Source organism: Vitis vinifera, chromosome 4, assembly GCF_030704535.1.
Source record: "Vitis vinifera cultivar Pinot Noir 40024 chromosome 4, ASM3070453v1".
Lineage (NCBI taxonomy): Eukaryota > Viridiplantae > Streptophyta > Magnoliopsida > Vitales > Vitaceae > Vitis > Vitis vinifera.
The window spans coordinates 22,774,816-22,796,417 of NC_081808.1; the positions used below are offsets into that span (position 1 = coordinate 22,774,816).

At 37.7% G+C, this 21,602-nt stretch overlaps 2 protein-coding genes across 3 annotated transcripts in view; one reads left to right on the forward strand and one right to left on the reverse strand.

Annotated features, from left to right (window-relative positions):
- The window catches only part of LOC100248745 (phosphoinositide phosphatase SAC6), a 39,254-nt gene extending 20,707 nt beyond the window's left edge, over positions 1-18,547 (forward strand). For both annotated transcript variants that reach the window (XM_059736508.1, XM_059736509.1), the window contains 6 exons: positions 12,875-12,983; positions 13,782-13,854; positions 15,168-15,261; positions 15,861-15,953; positions 16,769-16,835; positions 18,158-18,547. In XM_059736508.1, the coding sequence (XP_059592491.1) occupies positions 12,875-12,983; positions 13,782-13,854; positions 15,168-15,261; positions 15,861-15,953; positions 16,769-16,835; positions 18,158-18,288 (567 nt within the window). In that variant the 3' untranslated portion in view covers positions 18,289-18,547. The remainder of the gene's footprint in view (positions 1-12,874; positions 12,984-13,781; positions 13,855-15,167; positions 15,262-15,860; positions 15,954-16,768; positions 16,836-18,157) is intronic.
- Positions 18,548-19,546: 999 nt separating this feature from the next.
- Positions 19,547-20,723, reverse strand: LOC100253840 (dirigent protein 19). Its single transcript, XM_002272476.4, has one exon. It carries the CDS (start codon positions 20,387-20,389, stop codon positions 19,829-19,831), a length of 561 nt encoding a protein of 186 aa, XP_002272512.1. The 5' UTR covers positions 20,390-20,723; the 3' UTR covers positions 19,547-19,828.
- Positions 20,724-21,602: the final 879 nt, after the last annotated feature.

Below are 21,602 nucleotides of genomic sequence, written 5' to 3' on the forward strand. Positions count from 1 at the left end.
AGATTGATAGATATGATATTGATGAGATTAACAATATGGTTTATTTCTATGCATAGTGACATGTAAACTTCTATGGACAAACTTTCTCTTGGCTTGCTAATATGTTATACAATTTTTGTTTTGTCCCCTTGGTGCAACCTAACTTGACCTAATCCAACCCGAGTTTTAACATGGCTAATCGATGTAATTTGCCCAACCCGAGCCTAACATACATTTTTTTCTAACCTGAGCCTATCTTGATTTTATCATGAGCTTGGGACAAAAATGCTTAGATTAATCTTGGGTATGGGTTACAAATTTGCTTGGGTTAGGCTTTTGGCATATATGATGTATTCTCAGGGTGACTATCAACCTTACCCAACTTGTCTGAGTTGCACTCCTAGTTGTATGTAAGTGTGACAATCCGTATTAGCGATTGTGTCCATGTTGTGTCAAAATTTAGATACTTGACTAAATAGGTCAATCAAACGCAACGCGTATAATAATCAGGTTAAAAGCATGAACCCAAATACAACTTAATTATTAAATTGGTAACATCTCTTACAACATATTTAATAATTAGGTTGAGTTAGTTCTTGTTTAAGTCAATATGATTAACCTCTCAACTTGACATATTTATGACTCAATTGACTTATGTATTCAAAATCAAATTTTAAATGAGTCAAATGTGACGCCAAAGGAATGGTCTTTGGCATAAGGTTATTGCGAGTATTTATGGGACACATCCTAATGGATAGGATGCCAACATGGTGGTTAGATGGTCACACAGATGTCCTTGAAAGACTATTGCTCAAGTTTTCTAGGATTTTTCCCCTTTTGTCCGCCTAGTGGTGGGGAATGGGGAGAGAATTCGTTTTTGGAAAGATTTTTGGTGGGGTAACCAAACTTTGTGCTCTCAATTTGCTGGTCTTTATAGAGTTATTTCTGTGAAAAACCTCACTGTCTCAAATGTCATTGGCAAGTCATTTCCACTGTCTTGGAATTTTAATTTTCGTCGCAATCTTACTGATTCAGAAATTGATCTCCTTAAGAGATTAATGTCCTTCCTGAGTTCACTGCTTTTCTCTCATTCTTTGGTAGATTCAAGAGCGTGGTATTTGTCATCATCAGACTTGTTTTCAATGAAATCTTTTTTCTTGGTCTTGTCAAAAGTCTCAAATCCTATCTTGTTCCTTTCGACCAAGTTTTTGTGGAGTTCAAAAGCCCCCTCAAAGGTTAAGGCTCTCGCTTGGTTAGTAGTACATGGGAAGGTAAACACCAATGACAAGTTGCAATTGAGAAGACCCGACAAATCCCTTTGTCCTCAATGGTGCATTTTTTGCAAAGGAAATGGGGAATTGATCGACCACATTTTTCTTCATTGTCCTGTTACCATTGGACTCTGGCACAAGTTGTTCAATTTAGCAGGGTTGGCTTGGGTCTCTCCAAGAAGTATTGAGGACATGATGGTTATTGCTTTTAAAGGTTTGGGGAATTCATTAAGAGGCAAGACACTTTGGCAAATCGCTTGCATTACTTTGTTATGGATGGTGTGGCAAGAGAGAAACAATAGGATTTTTGAGGATAAGGGGAGAACAGAAGAGATGTTATGGGAATTGCTTCTTTTCTATTCCTCAATTTGGGCCTTTTGTACTACAACTTTTAGAGGAGTTCCTTTAAGTGTTTTACAACTCAACTGGACTGCGGTTTGCGCTTCAAAAGTTTGAGAGTGTTGGAGTTTTTCTTTGTTTTTAGTTTTCTAAAGTTGGGTGTTTTCTCTTTTGTTCAGTTTTTTTGTGGGAAGGACCTTTCATCCTTCTCTTGTTTTCTTCTCTTTCTGTTGTATCTCTTCTTTCTCTTGTATCTTTTCTTCTATTAATACATTTTTCTTCGTTTCTGATAAAAAAAAAAAAAAAAAGAGTCAAATGTGAGTTAAATAGGTGATGGTTATAATTGAGTTAATCAACACAATTATTAAATAGTTCAATTAAGAGCTAATTTGTGTCAAATAAGTTGACCCAAAACAACCTATTTATTAATGGGTTGTATAGGTCAGCATGAATTGCACTCAAAACACAATTATTCTCCACCCAAACCTGCCAAAAACGTGTGGGTTCGAATTGTGTTAGCGAATTGTATTAGACTTTGCCACCTTTAGCTGTATCTATAGAAGAGAGCCATTGTTGTTTTTATGAGAATAAGCATGGATAATAGGAAGAAGAGTTATAGAAGAAGAGGAAGACATATGGGCCGGTGGAATATAAAAAATAGGCAAATAGAACATTTGAGTTGCAAGAAATATCATTGGGGAAAGGATCAATATAAATAAGATCAGATTTTATCAGAGTAAAAGAAGCTGTAGAGAATAAATGAATGTGCTCAAGAAAAACATTATTTCTAGAAATATACAACCTCTATGAAACAAGATCAAATCAATATCTGTTTTGTACTTCACCCTAACTAAGAAAAACATGCATAGTAGATTGGGCAGATAGTTTTGTTTGTTCAGCCTTTAGGGAGAAGAAAGAGACGAGTGCTTCCAAACATTTTTAAAGACTAACAGTTAAGAGTCATCCCATAAAGTTGTTCAGAAGCAGAAACACCAAAAATAATAACTGAAAGAATCCTATAATTATATGGACAACAATGAAAACAACCCTCCTCAAAAGATACTGGTAAGACTGAAAAGAGTGAGTTGTCTCCGTGATGTGCTTATGTTTTCGTTCTCCCACACCATTTTTCCTAGGAGTTTCAACATAGGAACATATGGTGATTGTGCCAAGGGATTTCAATAAATCACGAACGATACTAATATTTCCCATCCAAATCACACTGAAAACATTTAACTGACAGTTGAGTATTGTGTGTGAAGTGTAGCACGAAAGACATTGATTATAGACAAGAATTCAGATCTATGTCTCATAAGTAAGCCTAAAAATACCGAGTCTAGTTATCAATAAAAGAGACCTAGTATCAAGACCCTCCTTTAGAGGAAGGGAGACTTCTATTAAAAAGAAAAATTGTAAATTTTGCAAGTTTGCAGCTATTGCAATTTGATGTCATCGCTATCCAAATTTCTCAGAACACCAGTGGAAACTAACTACCTTAGAGAACTAAAAATGCGTCCAAAACAAGAATTCCATTAATAAAACATGAAGAACTTAAAACTCAAACAAAAAGAAGACAGATTAACTGAAGAGGCAGCTACAGCTGCAATATGCTACTCTTCTAACACGTACAGTCTCCTGCCAGCCTATTCAATCAACTTCTTATATCTCAGATCATGCACAATACACCAGTGTAGGAGAAATGAACCGCTTAACCAATATCAAATTGTTAACTAACAGTTGAGGACTGCAGTTAATTGATCCAACCCTTACTAATGGCATGAAAGTACCATATTGGCATGGTATGCGTTTTTGGCTTATTACCTAATAAGTTAAGTTTTTAGATTAATTGGTAATTTAATATTGTATCAGAGCCTTATTTTACGAGATGTCATGAGTTCAAACCTCACTTCCTAAGTCTAAATTAGTTTTTGATTAACTAATTTAGTTTAAGTTATTAAGTAATAGTGGTCCAACAATGTATCTCAAACTAGTTTGGCCTAAAACCCTAACCCTGTTTGTCAAGGGTGTTCCTTTTTAGGCTTACAAGTGGGCTTAATAAACTGGGGGAAATAAACAAGTGGTTTGGTTTGAACTCAAGATCTCATCAAATAAGGCTTTGTTACAATGTTAAGTTGCCAATCAACCTAAAAACTTAATATTTAACATCAAATAGCTACTCTAATAGTAGTTGTAACAAAGATTGAAGAGATATACAAGAAATTTGAAACAAATAAAGTGGGATCAATGGTCATATGATGAGAAGCACCTGAATCAAAGACCTAACTAGATTGAGATATACTTAAGAGTTAACAAGGACAAACATATAGAAGGAGATATTGACAAGGCATTTGATAGGTGTGTGGAGAGGAGGATGTGTAGTTGTTCATCAATGAAATTCAATGTGGAGTAGTTTTTCATCAGTTAAATTCAATGTGGGAATTGGTTGAGATTGTTCGTTGTGAGGTGCAATGTGTCTATCCTCGCTCATCTTCTAAGGATGTTGTTGCCTTTAATATGCTTGTTCAATAGGTTAGGACATTAAGGCCCTACTTGTATTATTTTTAAGGAGCTAAAAACTCTTTTTTAAGCTCAATAAGAGCTTTTATGTCTATTTGGTTAATTTTATTCATAGAGCTTATGGCATGAAAAAGAGCATAATATGAAGTCAAACAAATGTTGCTTCTTGTAAAAGCTCTATTTTGGTTACAATTAGTTCTTTTATGTTTAATAAAACTTTTATAATATCGCTTCTGCCGGCGTCTCATCGTGTAGAGATCACCAACAGAACTCTCTTGGAGGAGGCCTCCGGGTACACAACTCCTCCTCTTTGTTCTCTTTTCTTCTTAGGGAAGCGGGATCTTTCTTCTTCTTCTTCTTTCTTAGGGCTGGATAGGACACTTGTCACCATTGGCAGGGGATCCGACCGGGGTTGTGTTTCAAAGGAGGTTGTGTTACTAGTAATGGACCTTTTAAAGGTGATTTTGGCGGATGGGAGGGAGACGGAGGGCTCTGGATTTTCGACTAAGGAATTAGGGGCTGTTGAAGAGGCGTTGGAGGATTCCTTGGAAAGGACAACACAGGAGGATTTGGAGGAGGGTGAGGAAACGGGTACTCACAGTTGGTCCTCTAGTTGTTTGGCTAAGTTTAGCCACTGTATAGGAATGCTGACGGAGGGGTTTGAAGGGGAGATTTTGACCTTGTTGAAAATGATGAAAGAAAGGAAAGATCATAAGGGGAAGTTGGATGGTAGAAAGAGGAAAAAATTGGAGTCATCAAGGTTTGAAAGGGAGTTGAGAAATTTGGAGTGTACCGTGAATTACATTGGAGAAGGAGGAGAAGGGGGTGCAACACTTCCAGGTTTAGATGAAGATTCGAATGCTTTCTTAGAATGTAAGAGAGACCAATGACAAAGACAAAAGGAAGGTGATCAAGGCTTTGATAAAAAAGAATAAGGTCGATTTGGTTTGCTTGCAGGAAACTAAGATCCAGGAAATGTCTAGGGGCCTCATTTGCAGTTTAGGAGTGAGGAGATTCTTAGAATGGGGAATTGTGGACTTAAGGGGAGCTGCTGGAGGTATAGTGGTTTTTTGGGATAACAGGGTGTTAGAATTGGTTGGATTGGAAGCGGGCATGTTCTCAATCTCTTGCCATTTTAAGAATTGCAAGGATGGCTTCAGTTGGACTTTACTGAGGTCTATGGCCCGATTCTGAGGAGGGACAAAAATTTTTTGGTGTGAGTTGGGGGCTATAAAAGGGACTTTGGAGTGACCCTTGGTGTGTTGTTGGGGATTTTAACTCGATTAGATGCCCTGAAGAGCATAACAGGAGAGGGAGTTTGAATTCAGACATGAGAATATTCTTTGAGGTAATAGAAGGCTTAGAGTTAAAAAACTTACTGTTGTTGGGGGACCCTTTTACCTGGAGTGGAGGGGTGAATAATCCGTCAATGTCAAGGTTGGATCAGTTCTTAGTGAATGAGGGGTGGGACTCTCGTTTGAGCGGGTCGATTCAATGTCTCCTTCCAAGACTTGTGTCTAACCATTTCCCGGTTCTTTTAGATGGCAGAGGTATAAGGAGAGGCCCCCGTTTTCTTTTAGATTTGAGAATATGTGGCTAAAGGTCGAGGGCTTTAAGGATCTCCTAAAGTTGTGGTGGGAGGGGGACAACTTCAGTGGCTCATCAAGTTTTATTTTGATAGCAAAATTAAAGACCTTGAAGTTTAAACAGAAAGAGTGGAACAAAGATGTTTTTGGCAATGTTGAAGTCAAGAAGACTTTGGCTTTGAATCAAGTGGACTATTGGGATACTAAGGAAAAGACTAACACCTTGTCTTTGGAAGAGTTGGAAGCAAGGAAAGAAGCGAGGGAAGATTATAAAAAATGGGTTGTTAGAAGAGATTTCTTGGCGGCTAAAATCTAGGGAAGTGTGGTTGAAAGAGAGAGACAAAAATATCGGATTTTTTCACAAGATGGCCAATGCGCATAGAAGAAGGAATTATGTGGATAGAATTAAAATTAATTGTGTTTGGATTTCAGAGGATAATGAAATCAAGGAAGGGGTGGTAAGAGACTTTCGGTCTCTGCTGTCCAATCTGGGGGACTGACGTCCTTCTTTATCTAGGCTGCAATTTGAGACACTAGAAACTTTGGACGCTCTAGGTTTATAGGAGCCGTTCTCGAAAGAGGAGGTTTTTGGTGCTCTGTTGGGATGCAGTGGGGACAAAGCACCAAGGCCTGACGGTTTTTATGTGTCATTTTGGTAGTTCTATTGGGACTTTGTGAAGGATGATATGATGAGATTCTTCAGGGAATTCTATGAACATGGTAACTTTGTTAAAAACTTGAATGCAACATTTCTGGTTTTAATCCCAAAAAAGGCAGTTGTTGAAGATTTAAGGGATTTTAGGCCTATAAGTTTGGTGGGGGGGCTGTACAAGTGGTTGACCAAGGTTTTAGCCAATAGGCTAAGGAGGGTGGTAGGAAAGGGGTTTCTAAGGCCCAAAGGGCATTTGTGGAGGGGTAGACAAATCTTAGATGCAGTGCTGATTGCTAATGAAGCCATTGATTTGATCTTGAAGAATAATGAATGTGGTATCTTGTGCAAAATTGACTTAGAGAAAGCATATGACCATGTGGATTAGTCTTTTCTTCTTACAGTTATGCAAAAAATGGGTTTTGGGGTGAAGTAGGTTGGGTGGATCAAATGGTGCATTTCCACTGCAAGTTTCTTTGTGTTGGTTAATGACACCTCTACTGGTTTCTTTCAAAGCTCAAGGGGTTTGAGGCAAAGAGATCCGTTATCGCCTTATTTATTTGTGATTGCTATGGAGATGTTTAGTTGTTTTCTAAAGAGGGCAGTGGATGGAGGTTTTTTGTCGGGCTGTAGGGTGAAGGGAAGGAGTGAAGAAGGGGTTTAGATATCCCTTTTGTTGTTTGGTGATGATACCTTGGTGTTTTGCCAAGCTACCCAAGATCAGATGATCTATCTTAGTTGGTTGCTTATGTGGTTTGAGGTCGTGTCGGGGTTAAGAATAAATTTGGAAAAGAGCGAATTAATTCCAGTGGGTAGTGTGGAGGATATTGATGACCTTGCTATGGAATTTAGTTGTAGAGTGGGCAACCTCCCATCCATTTATTTGGGCCTACCTCTGGGTGCACCATTTAAGTCTGTGATGGTTTGGGATGGAGTGGAAGAATGATTCCGTAGAAGGTTGGTTATGTGGAAGAGACAATACATTTCCAAAGAAGGGAGGATAACCCTAATTTGAAGCATGTTGTCAAATTTACCCATTTATTTGATGTCACTGTTGCGCATGCCAAACTCAGTTAGACAGAGACTAGAGCATATTCAAAGGGATTTTCTTTGGGGAGGTGGAAATTTGGAGTGAAAACCTCATTTAGTGAGATGGGAGTTGGTGTGCTTAAGTAAGAAGAAAGGGGGTTTGGGGATCAAGTGTCTTTCCACACTCAATAAGACTCTTCTTTGTAAATGGTATTGGCAGTTTGCGAATGAGAGAAAGGCTTTGTGGAATCAAGTGATTAAAGGGAAATAAGGAGAAGAAAGAAGGGGTTGGTGTTCTCGGCGAAGTGAGAGAGACATATGGTGTTGGGTTATGGAAAGGGATAAGGATGGACTGGAACATTGTGGGTACTAGGATTTCCTTCTCTGTAGATAATGGGCGAAAGGTGAGATTTTGGAGGAATAGGTGGTGTGGGGATTCTCCTTTGAGTGTGTCCTTCCCAACCTTGTTTGCTTTAGCTATTGATAAGGAGGCGTGGGTGGTGGATATTTGGGACCCCTTGGCTGAGGGGGGTCCAGGGGGATGGAACCCTTGTTTCTCAAGATCCTTTAATGATTGGAAGGTAGAGGAGGCGGAAAGCTTCTTGGGGCGGTTGTATGGGAAGAAAGTGTGGTGATGTGGAAGACATGGTGTTTTGGATTGAAACAAAGAGTGAGAAATTCTCGGTCAAATCCCTTTACAATGCTTTAGAGTCGGACAACCCTTTTTTGTTTCCCTCAAGTTGCATTTGGAATGTGTGGGTGCAACCCAAGATTAGCTTCTTTGCTTGGGAGGCTACATGGGGCAAAACTTTAACCTTAGATTTAATTCAGAAAAGAGGGTGGGCCTTGGCAAATAGATGCTTTTTGTGTCATGAGAAGGAAGAGACTATAGACCACCTTCTTCTTCAATGTACTAAAACAAGGGTCTTGTGGGAATTGTTCTTTACATTGGTTGGGGTGTCATGGGTGCTACCTTTTTCAGTTAGAGAGACTCTCCTTAGTTGGCATGGTTCTTTTTGAGCAAAAAGTGTAAGAAGGTGTGGAGAGCAGCTTCTCTATACATCTTTTGGACGATTTGGAATGCGAGAAATATATTGGCCTTCAATGATGATGTGCTTTCGATCTAGAGATTCAAATACATTTTTGTTTTTTCTCTTTGGTCAGAGGCAAAGTTGTTTATATCTGATTGCCCTAACTTTAGTTAGTTTTATTGATTGGTTGAACTCTATTTAAGGTTGTTTTTTGACCCGACTAGGTGCTTATTTACTTGTTCTTTTTGACCAGTTTGGTGGTGGGTGTATAGGTATTGTATACCTTGAGTCGCTCTTTTGGCGCCTCTTTTCAATAGATCTTTTCTTTACCTATAACAAAAAAAAATATTATTGTTTAGATATTGTGACTTTGGTTTTAGAGTCCAGCTAAAACTAAAAACTGGAATCTATCCCAAACGGACTCTAACTCTTCTAGTGATCCTTCTGATGACGAAAACTACACTCATCAATGGTGGCTCATGTATGATGCTTGCTCTGTGTGCTAGTTCAGGGCTTAGGAGAAACTGTCAAAACTGCTTGACTGGGTAAAGAAGAAGCCTCTTCCCTGGTCAACTTTAAAATGAACTACTTCAGCCAATAATTCATTAACAACAGAATCAACAAAAGGAAGTGAACTTTATTGGAGAATAAAACCACAATGTCCCCTAAAATCATTGTTGAGGGCTCTCAAGAATTCTACCAATCTTAGCTCCTCTCTATGAGAACTACTTGATCCCAAAGACCAGTCATAAGTGAGTAAAATTCTTTTATACTCTTTTCCCTTCACAAAATATTTTGAATTTGGACTGCATTTGATACCTTGCAGCAAAATTTGAGTGCTTATTCTGCTTAGATGAATAATCTCAAATTTCCTTGGCTGTAGAGAACTTAACCAAGTGGACTCTGATAGATTGTTACACTGAATTATTTAGTGATAATCTTGGAATTGTTTACCTACCAAGGTGAATGTAATTCTTGACAAATCATCTGTCTTGGCATTACTAGGTTTCTTTGTGGCCCAGTGACATAGCTCCACATACTCTTACCCATGAGAAACTTCATCACATATGCCTAATAGACATGGTATCTGTTAGCTTCACACTAATTACTTGAAGAGAATCTGAATTTTCATGTGCCAGAGACTCAAAATTTACTGGACAATTTCAAGGAAACAAAGAGAAAGAAGCAGAAAACAAAGTGAGAGACAAAACCAAAGTTTATTTTAAGATAAAAATAAATGAGCTTGGAAGAGAACAACTCAAAATCAAAACAGCTCTGATATCATAAAAATAATATCAAACTAAGCAATTGGAGAGAGGAGAGCCGGGAGAGACAGAGAATGATCATGTACAAATTCCGAATTTGTAATGTACATGAAAAGGGTTGGGTTTAAATAGATGGTAAAGCCATACAAAAGGAAATATAATCAGACTAGGATCATGGGTCAGTTATATTTATTAGGAGACTGTTAATTATAGGATCACAGGTCAAGTATATTTACATGGAGACTTGCACATAATGATACTTGAACAATTGAAGCTCTGTTTCTTCATGAGAAGAGGTTAAAGCCTCATATTGACAACAGTAAGGCAGACTGACTGGCAAATTCCAAAGGGGAGCATGGTAGGATTAAGGGAAGGGAAACCATTTTGACAGAAAAAGGTTCATTGCCTAGATCATGGCTAACAAAATATGTAGAATGTTATTACTGTCACAATATCAGTTTGATACAATTCATGCAATGATGATAGTGTTTTAATGGATAATGATGTTACTTGTGAAGTGATTAATGCACATGCAGTATGGATTAAAATATTTGATGGACTTGTGATGATACTTTCTGACTTCAAACATGTTCTTGAATTAACAAAAAGGGATTAATATTCTTAGGCTTGTTGGATGCTTTTGCTTGTCATTATTTGGCAAAAGGTGGAGCTGTGGAAATGACTAAGCCTGCATCAGTAATTATGAAGGGGCAGAAAATTGCGAACTTATATACATTCTTGGAAGCAAAGTTGGAGGGGGAGATGCAAGCTCTACCATGGCAGAATCTAATAAAAATGATATATAGTCTTGTGACACATGTGCCTTTCTCATAAGTGAGCACAACTTGATGGAACTCTGTAAAAAGGACTTGTTGAAATGAGTACTATTGGAGAATGCGTCGGAAAGACTTAATATGCTTGATGCTAAACCTATTAGTAATCTCATTTCAGATTATCTTCTACAGTGTGTACGCCTCTAGAGTACCATTTGCAAATGCAATTGGATACCTTACATATTTGATGGTTTGCTCTAGGCTGGACATTTTGTATGCAATTCAATTGGTGTAGTTAGCATGTGTATGGAAGATCATGAAAGCATTTTATTCGATCAAGTTGGGTCTTGGGTTGATGTTGTAGGCTATGTGGGTGTTGATTATAGAAGGGACCTTGATTTTTGAGGGGTCTACGATAGGTTACATCTTCAGCTGGGCAGGTGGGCCATTTGTTTGATATTAGTTTTATAGGATACATACTCAACAAAGTATGGAATACTATAGTGATAGACAAGAAGGAAGTCAAATGACTTAAGGGACTCCTAGATGAACCGGGATTCAAGCAGGTTAGTGTTTCATTGCATATGTTACCTATTTAGTCAACAATCATGTGTCATTTGTGAGACATCATGAGATTAGAGAATGGTAATTTTGGGAGGTATTATCCTTGTATGAGGTTCCAAAAATGGAAATGCAAAACATGTTAAGAAAGCATGTTTTGATGATAGGTTCAAAACATGTGCAAAACAAGAGTTGTGATATCCTACATTAGATAGGGGAAAAAGTTCTTGAAGCTATATTTGTATGAATTTCTCTTAACCTTGTAGACTTGTTTTAAAACTGTGAGGACCCTTTAGGCCTAGAACGGATGATATCCACATAGTTGGGAGCAGACCATTATAAATGGTATCAAAGTCAATTCTCGACCTAGGCATGGAAGTTTGTTTGGCCTCACAAGGGTGTTTGTCTATTTGACCCCACAATCTCAGGGGACACAATGAGGATGTTGCAACTGCATGGAGGGGGTGATTGTAATATCCCATATTGAATAGGGGAAAAAGTTTTTGGCACTATATATGTATGAACTCTTCTTAACCTTGTAAATGTGTTTTAAAGTTGTGAGGATCCTTTGGACTTAGAACGGACAATATTTACATGGTTGGGAGCGGGCCACTATAGTTGCACCATCTTAGGTTCGACTCCTGCTGCTAGTTGAATGCCCTAGATTACCAAGTGCTGGTTGTAGCGAGCATGATTAACATCTTGAGGTTTGGGTCTCCATGAAGAGTTCGAGGGCCTTAGCCATGGAAGGTTCCTCATTATAATTAAAAAAGAAAAAAGAAAAAAAGAGAAAGAGAGTCAGAGAGAAAAAAAAAAAGCCTGTTTTGAGGACAGGTTCAATTATCGTTTGGACTTAATGCACCTTAGCTCCTATTAAGAAGTGATGGTGCACCATTACCATCCAAAAGGAGTGCAAAGAGTTGTCTGTAGAGAGCTACCATATAATGGAATCTAAAAACCTTTTTAAAAGAATGCAAGTCAAGGTGGAGATGATTGTGAGGTGTCTTGTATTCTTCTTTTTCATGACCTTTAAGTCTAAAAGAGAAGTTTCAAAGAGAAAGTGTTGGAAAAAAATACTGTGCTGATGAAGATTCTCATAAAAGGAATTTACTGTAAAGTTACTCTATAGAGGTAGAATTCTAATCCAATAAAGATTAAAGATTAGAATCCTCTAGACATTTCAATTTATAGGATTTGGAAACATATTCTTGATACTTGATTTAAAAGGACTAGAAAGAATTGAGAAGAGTGGTTTGTTACTCTCTCTTACCACTGATGGTGCGTAATTTTCTCCACCAACATGGTAAAATTTGCATCTTCTTTATGCATGTTTGATGCTTTTTTTCTTTTCCTCTCTCTCTCTCTCTCTCTCTCTCTCTTTCTCTCTCTCTCTCTCTTCTAAACAAAAGCTATAGTTGAATAATAATTTGTATGTCTCATATGCTTTTCAGTTAGGAGTCTGATAACTCTGAATCCCATTTAGGAGATTTACATGGCCAAAAATAGCATGGCTTGTTGGTTGTTGTCAAATTGGCAATACTATGTCAGTTTAGGCCATCCAAGATTTTGAATGAAATAAAATAGAACTCTAGTGGAGATGCGAATGTTTTCTGTGGTGTTTGTGCTTGTATTGAATCACACACAGACTGAGTACCTCTCAAGATATCTACAATGTGGAAATTAGGATGACTGTTTATTTGTGCGTATTGAGTTTCACACATACACAGACTGAGTACCACTTGCGATATCTACATGGTGAAAATTTTGATGACCATTTGTATGGGTTTGTACTAGCAATACTTAGTTATCATTTATGTGATTGCTTTTTCCTTGTTTTTTTCATTGCTCCTTCTAACCTGGAGTCATGTTTGCAGAGCATGATTGGTCGAAATATGTTGGAATGCCAACTTAGAAGACTTGGTGTTTTTGGTGGTGATGAAACTATTAGCTCACATCCAAATTTCGATGAGAACTTCAAAATTAGTGAGTACCTTTTTATGCAACTATTTTCCTGCACTGGGCTGATCGATTGAAGGCCATGTTATGTGTAGTCTTATTTGTGGATGACAGTGGGGAGTGGTGGAAAGGGAACAAAAATGCCTCCTGACCATGAGGTAGGGTGGAATCCTTGGAACCACATGCAAAGACATCTAAATCCAAAATTTCTTGATTTCTCAATAGAGAAAGGCCTGAAGGGTGCTGATTCATTAAGAACATCAGTTTGGGGATGATAGATACATGAGGAGATTGAATTATAAGTTTGAGGTTCAAAGAGAACGCAACAACCTGTGAACTTTATCAAGCTAAAAATAGGAAAAAAAAATTATAATTGCTGAAAAACAACACATTAATCTTTGATTTTGAGTGAGAGGATGGACCCAGGAGGAACTTCTCAAGCAAGGTGGTGAAGCCGTAATTCCATGCTGTGGTGAGAGTCAGTGATAGCAATTCCAAACCCTAGTTTGGAGTCTTTTCTCCTTTCTTAAGATGATTTGAATCCTACTTTATTTTCTCTATATATCAAAGGATATTGTTGGTAATATCTGAGAAAATGAGGGTGTGTAGTCATGATAGGTCTCCCTTAAATCCTACCGCATTTAGATGGGCTCTCCCCTTCACCACCCCAAACTCACCCCTATCCTGGGTGAGTGCTTCCCCGACCTGTTCAAATAGGGTGGATTAGATCATCCTTACCTTGTACTGTTAACATGGTTTTCCTAGCGTGTGAAGCAGCTCTGAGTAGTTTTGCATTGACTGGTTTGTTTTTCTTTGTGTTTCTAGTGTGGGCTAATCATGGTGATGACATTAGTATCCAATACTCTGGTACTCCAGCTTTGAAGGGAGATTTTGTCAGGTACTTTTCCATGGATCTCGCTTCTTTGTGCAGGCTGCTCATGAGATCTTATACTGGAAAATAGACCTAATTGAGGTTATGGGTGAATATTTTTGAAAATTGTCATCTTGAATCTGCATATTGAACATGAATGTCTATGTGTTGTTTTTCAAAATTGGTTAGCCTTATGCTGCTGGGGCCACCTAAGTGGACACTTAATGATTCCCGCTGCTATATATGCTGACATGAAATTGTTTACTAGAGATTCATAAAGTTGATACAGAAAAACAAGTTTTAAGTGGAATGGCTACTTTTTCAGAATTTCATTGATACACTGTAGTTTTATAGTTTTTGTTTACAAGGTATGCTTGGTCAATATTCCATAAACCCCACTTCTTATAATGGATGAACTGCTGTGATAATTAAGCTAATTTAATTGCCGGTTTCATATCAGTTCTTGCAGATCCAAAAATACCCGTTTTAATTTTGCATCACCCATTACTTGGTATAGTTTACTCTATTTTCGGCATGCCCCACTTCACATTGCAAATATGTGTTAATGATACGGATATGTATTGGCATGATAGCCCATAGCTTGTAACCATAAAGAATTTCAGAAACTCTGTTCTGTTCATGTCACTTCTTCCAATGTACTTGCATTATGCCCCCTTCTTTGTAAAAGCATGTTTTGTTCTATCTGTACAATTATTATAATTGGTGTTTGTTATTCTTTGAAACTTTCATGTCCTTTCCAGGATTTTGAGTGCACTCTATTTGTGTATCAGCATGTCATAAGGATTAACTGAGTCTTAATCTGAACTACTTGTACATGATTTATTTTTCATATTCCTATATACTTGCATTATGCCCCTTTTTGTTAGGTGCTTTTATTTGCACATAGTATCATTTTATCTTTTTTGCTATGAAAAAACTGAGTATGAGTTACACAGTTTATTGTTTATCTTCTCTGCATTCTACTATTATGCAGTTTCTTCATACTTACAGTAGAAAACTACTTTATGCATGACATTTGGAATGAAACCATATACTTGAGTTTCAAATAGCCATCAGAGTGACGGCTACACAATGTTGAGGTAATAATAATGATATCCGGAGTGAAAACATATGCTCTAGGCTACGAGAGTGTGGCCAAAGACCTGGGATCAAATTCCACTTTCATCAATGTTTGAGAGGTTTATAGTATGGGGAAGGTGACCTCTTTCTGCAATCCAATGTCACCTCTCCACTAAAAATAAAAAATGAAAAAGAGAAATATGATATGGAAACCTGTTTTTGTCTGTACTATACGATTTCCTATTTGGTTGTATTTATAGGTGTGGCCAGCGGACAGTTCAAGGAATTCTTAAAGATGGTTGGAATGCCCTCATGCGTTATTACCTGAATAATTTTCGTGATGGGACAAAACAGGTTGGTTTGCTTCACTCATTCATTTCTTAATATGTTCCCTAGAAATTTTGTGTCCCCTGATTAGTGTTTTTCCAGTAAGCAAACAAAAGCTTTTTGGGACATTGTGCATATGCACATGTGTAATTGGTCTTTATATGCAATTTGTTTTACAGCTAACCTTATGTTGTTTGCAAAATCATAATTTGCATAAATTTCTTATTGGAATATTTGTTCTACATCCCACTTTTTGCATCAGTAGCATGTTGGTGCAAAGCTGGCGAAAAACAATAATCTTATATTTCTTGCAAAATCTCAATTTGTGTAAGGTTCTCTTGAGATATTTGTTGTACATCCCTCAATGTGATGAAAGATTTTTAACATGCTGGGATGATCATCAGTTTCATTTGTCACTCGATTACTTATTGGTGGTTAAGTGATGGATAAAATTTTAACCAGCTTTCATCTCTGTTGATCATCAGTTTCATTTATCACTTAATTACTTACTGATTTTTAGGTGATAGACCTCCTATTTTTCCTTGATGTCACTTGTTCCTTCATTCTACAATTTTAGTCCTGATAGTACATGTGTTTTTTTTCCTGTTTATGCCACACATGTGAAGGATGCCATTGATCTCCTGCAAGGGCATTACATTGTTTCTGTCAACCGGGATATGACCCCCCCATCTCAGAAAGGGGGCCTTGAAGCTATTGCTGTGAGTACTGTCCAGATGACAAATATTTTGTTTTACTTTCTATAAAGAAATTTGAAAGCAGCTCTTATAATTTCTGGTAGCTTTGGGAGTGAGTCTCATAATATAGCATATGTATGTGAATTTGGGATGCATTTACCAATCCACTTGTCTATCTATTTGTCAAATTCTTGAATTTTAAGCAGTTATCCTTCATTTTCATTTCATGCTACCATACAAAGAACGGTCATTTCTTACCTCACCAACAACCCTAGAACCCTTAATGGTTTATGACCGATAAAGGTGCATTCTTTGAATTTTGCTGCAAATGATATTCCACTTGGTTCTTAGTAGAGTGCAAACCAAGTTTGGGAACTTCAAACTCCATCTGTGATATGATAACTATTAGTTGTGCAGTTAAGTTTGTTCATTCTAATCAATTCTTAGGAACTTCTTGTGCTTTGTTCTTACTGGTGATTTCCTTTCATCTTCATCTTGCCTTTTTAGAACCCATCAGTAGATTGTGAATGAACTTTGATGGAATGCAGCATTGTTGTTAGGTATAAAATGTTTCATGCATGCATCATAAAAACTTCTTTACATCTAAATATATCATGAATTCACAAGGCCAATTCGTGCACCATATTCACAATTGGTCATATTGATAGAATGTGTTATTTAATAATCAGAAAACTGGATTTTTACAGATAAATCATGTTCATATGTTCCACAATTCAAGTTATTATTATTTTCCTGTAGTTATATTTTTATACTATTGTCTATTGGTAAATTAGCTTTTCCATTCTTTACCTGCCTAAAACAGTAATTTCATGTTGCAGTCAATTCGGCTGGCACTATCACTGGTCTTCACTGGCTTCTTTTTTGCGACCATGTCACTGAGGCAAGGTGAGTTGTCTTTCTTTGTCTATGAAAATGAATAAATCTGTATCAGCACAAGCAAATAGTACAAATAGTTTATCTGAATGTTTTGTTCCATGGTTCTCACCAGAGGGGGCTGGGAGGAATTTTCTGGGGGTTTTAATACTTTCAAAACTTGTAGGTTGTGCTAGGCAATGCCCCTATCCTGTTAGCCTTGGTGACTCATTGATTTAAAAATCACTAGCAATCCTTTGAGACAGTCCCTTCATTTGTACTTCCAAATTTTATTTATTTCATTTATAAGACTATATCTTGAGGGTTAATGAGCCTTATGCCTGAGATGCCAAAAAATCAATAAAAATAGGAATACTGAAAGAAATTGAAGACGTTTTAAACTTCCTCTTAGGTATTTCTTGCTGTGGTAAGGAAGAAAACTCATCTTTGAAGTGTGAAGAACTTAAAAGGAAAAAGGAAGATACAAACACATGCACAAGCAATTACTTAATAACATGCACATGAACTCTTAGATTGTTTAAATTTGGAATGGGAATATATATTTTTTTGGGTTATCTTTTCTTTTTTTCCTTCTTTTTGTTTCTCCATTACAAATAATAATAATAAAAAAAGCATATATCTATCTTATCTTTAAGAGAGCCTCTGACAAGGAGAAAAATCACCTTTAAGTTTCTTGGCACTATTTTGATAGTGATTTAGAGATGTAGAAGCTCTTTCTAATACTTGGAAGCTCTTAGACTACTAATAAGTTTTAAAAATCACTCTTAGAATTATTTGAAGTGATTCTTGGACAATCACTTAATAGATGTTCTTCCAAACTGACTTCATTTTTTTTTTTTTTTTTTTTTGTTGTTATGTAACACATTACCTAAAACATTATTTATAGTTCCTTTTTGGTTTATGGTCAAATGCTAACTGATTGGCCCTGGAAGCATTTCTAATAAAAGTGCACAAAGGTACCACAACATAAAACACTATTTAACTGAATTACTGCAAAACGGGACTGAACAAGTCTTTGACTAGCATTAATTAAATAGGGGGTTGATCATATTGGTCATGCTTGAAGCCTTGAATTGCCAGTCATAACGCCAGATTGATTTAGCACCCATACCCATAGTGCATACATTAATGTCTGAAACAGCAATTGGATTCGGTTATACCAGCCAGACTGCTACAAATTACAATTGCATTTTTCCCTACACTGAAAAATTCGCATTTAAACTAGTTGGAGCAAAGTGGAAAAGCAAATGTTTTTTCAGGCTTTTTATGCGAATCTCTGTCAATTCTTATTCAATGGATAACAATGTTAGATGACTGCTCTTCTATGTTCTCAGTTGGAACTGATGTACGCCACCTATTATTTGCGGTTATGTGGGCGGCCCTGAGTTTAGTGATAGCAACATTTGTAAGGGCAAATGGCCGAATTTTCTGCAATCGGCCTCGTCTGCACCAGCCTCGCCGTTGACTCAGTATTTGGAATGCCTTGGCCTGTGGAATATATGCCAAAGGTTATTATATTGATTCTTTAAATTGTTTCTGTTGTTGATTCAGTTTTGAATTGTTTATTGGTTTTATCTAAAAGATCGATGATGGCAATTTGTCTTGGGACTGCCATCTCCGCTTGTATTAATGGAATTTTCTCCCACAAAATTCAAGCTGAAAGGAAAACAGTATGTAAATCGACCTGTTTAATCAATACTTGGGCAAGTAAGTTTTATTTTGAATTTCAACATTACACATTTTGCAATCACTAACGAATCTGTTTGTTCTTTTATGATGTATGGCTTATATCATCGAATGCAACTAGTTAGGCCTGGGCACATTCTTGGGAGCTGGCCTAAGCTGAAATGTCCAAGGCCCAAAATTTCCTTGGATTAAAGTCAGTCGCAGGGTTTGAGCTTGGCACCTCACAATGGGAGTAGTGAAAAGAGGAGATGTTACAAATTAAGAGAAAAAGTAGGGAAGTGATGAGAAAACTTGAATACAAGCTAGGTCTGGGTCGAGACTGTAGTTTATTTGTCAGGCATCAAAGATCAAGTCGATCCAATAATATGGTCCCTTAGGCCTTACTCGTGAATCAAGCTGGACTCTAAACTCGAATCAAGGCTTCCTCGGGCTTCAGACTGGGCACATCCTCGGTTTGAAGTCTCCGGCCTTGTCCAGCCGAAATTCAAATGGTGACGTAGTTGTGGGACCTGAAGTAGGATCAAATCGGGCAAGGAGGCCATCCTGAGGGACCTCTATGGCTATCATGTGGCAGGCTCAAACCTTGATTTAAGGTTTAGGTTAGCCCAGAGTTGGTCTAGTTGGGAGTAGGTCCAAAGGGCATTAGTTTTGGCAGGGTCGGTGGGAGCTTCAACTATAGGCCTAGGGCTGTTCTATTTGATTTGATTATGCGCATGTTCAGACCACATTGATATATAATAATCATGGATATTGACTTGGGATCACATTTGTTAGGAAAACCGTCTGCCTCAGGCGCTGTTGAAAACAAGGGACTCTTTATATTTGTGGGTAAAATGCTGGGTTTTGAAAAAGTCTTGATATAGCTTGAAAGGGGTCATTTGCTTGTGTTCTCGGATGAGGCCCGTGTATAGAAATTAGGGGGTCTCATGCACTGGAAGATTCTTCAGAGAATCAATTTAAAAAATGATCACTTGCACCATCTAGGTGAGTAGCATTCGCCTTGTATGTTTCTTTACATCATTCCGTGCGGTGCTATGTCCATGAAGCAGGCGAAATTCTCTTATTATTTTGTGGATATCATTACAGAATACAGATATTTATGGCCAACAAGTTATTTCCTAGAAAACAAGAGAAGAAAAAAAAAAAAAAAAAACCCTAAAAATTGAACTGGAAAATAGAACCTCCTGAGAGTTTTGAGGAACCTCACAGTGGAACGGGAAAAGGATTTACCAAGAACGCAAGGTCCTTGAAAATCTTAAACCAACCAAATCAAATAATATTGAATTGGAACAGTTGGCCCTCTGAGAATGCTGAGCCATCTAGGAGGAAGGTTTCTTGACAGCATAAGGAGGCCAGTAAAGGTGAAATTCAATCTTGTACACAACAGTTTGACCCTGAAGATCAAGTGGAGAGGAGGTCACATAGCCTTGCACAAACATGAAATCGCCGGTGCCTCCCACCACAGGATGATCAGAAGGCTTGATGTTGTGTGTGCCTCCCACAATGGAAATTGACCCCACATGCCGCTTCATCCGTAGAGTGATCTTCGCAATTGAAATGCTCTGAAGCCCATCGAGACTAGATGTGATGGAAGTTCCTTCCCCTATTCCAACAAGTTTCGAGGACCGGTTGGCAGTAACAGTCAAGGGATCCTGGAAGACAAACAAGGTACCGAAAGGGGTTGTATTTTGGCTAACACCCGGTCCTGCCACTCCGTTCACTATGATATACCCAGTCTTATTGATGGTTTCATGTTGAAAGAGGGTGAAGTGGAGGGACTTGAGACCATGGTGGTGAGAATCTGAAGTCGAGGTAGTCTTACATAGGAGCAGTAGGAAGGGAAGAACGACAACAACACAATGGCGCAGGGAGAAATCCATTGCAATGGTGGTATTGAGAGAAGGGAGGAGGATGATGGGATCAATTTATACCCAAAATTTGGTTGACTAGTATGAATCTCGTGAGCCTAGTATGGACTGTTGGTAGGCGGCGTTGACTCTCAGGAAGTGGGAGTAGGAAACATTTATCAACATCTCAGCCGCTAATCTTTGCGATAGGATGCTACGCTGCTAGTTAATTTCAACCATTGCCCCATCTGAGGAGTTGAGGTTTGAAGAGTGGGAAAACGGAGTCTCCATGTTGAAAAGGACGACAGGTTTAGTTGAATGTTGACTTTGAAAGGCTACCACCACCACCTTCCTATGAGTCGTGATGAAGACAGCACATATATGAAGTTGTTTTCACAAACAAAAAACCATATAGAAATAGAAGAGAACGCCTGCCCCGCGAATGGACAAAAATACGTGGGATGACAAAACCCAATGAACTAGAAGCCCCTCAAATTTGGTTTTAGTTGCAGCCCAGATGTCTTTTTCTTAATTTTGACTAACCTCTTAATGAGGGAGCTAGAAGCACCTACAACCTGAGTCAAGGAAGGCTCTTTCCATATGAAACAAAGGGTGGGCATCGGATACTTTACCCAACATGCATCTCCCTTGACTGGTGGATAAACATATGAGAAAAAACACAATATTTATTCTATCATATTACTAAATAACATTTATTTTCACTGTCCTTCTATTGATCAAATTCTTGTAGGCGATCCTTTTCATATCAATCTTTGAAAAGTACCCTTGGACTAACTCAACTTTGTAAAGACACGCTAGTGGAATGGTCTTCAACTCTCTCCCTCTCTCTCTGTCACTATTCATTTGTAGGCACATGAACTCACACTATGAAGAAGGTTAATTAGGACCGTTCTAAAGGTAACAGTTGATCAAATGGATAATTCCACCGACCACAGGCTCTCAACATGTGATATTTATAGGGATTGTATATCACCACGACCACTATTATATTGGATATCTAAAATAAAGATAAAATATAATTAATTAATTAATTAATTAGCCATTATTAGACCAGTTTCTTACATTTTCCTTTTTTCCTATTGGTCGTAAAAATGATTAATTATATAATAATATAAAATTAGTTTTGAAATACATCCATTATGCATATGTAACACTGGTCAATAAATGATTTGCCATGCTTTGGTTCAATTGTGTCTTAAAAGGACACATCATATCTCAAATAATA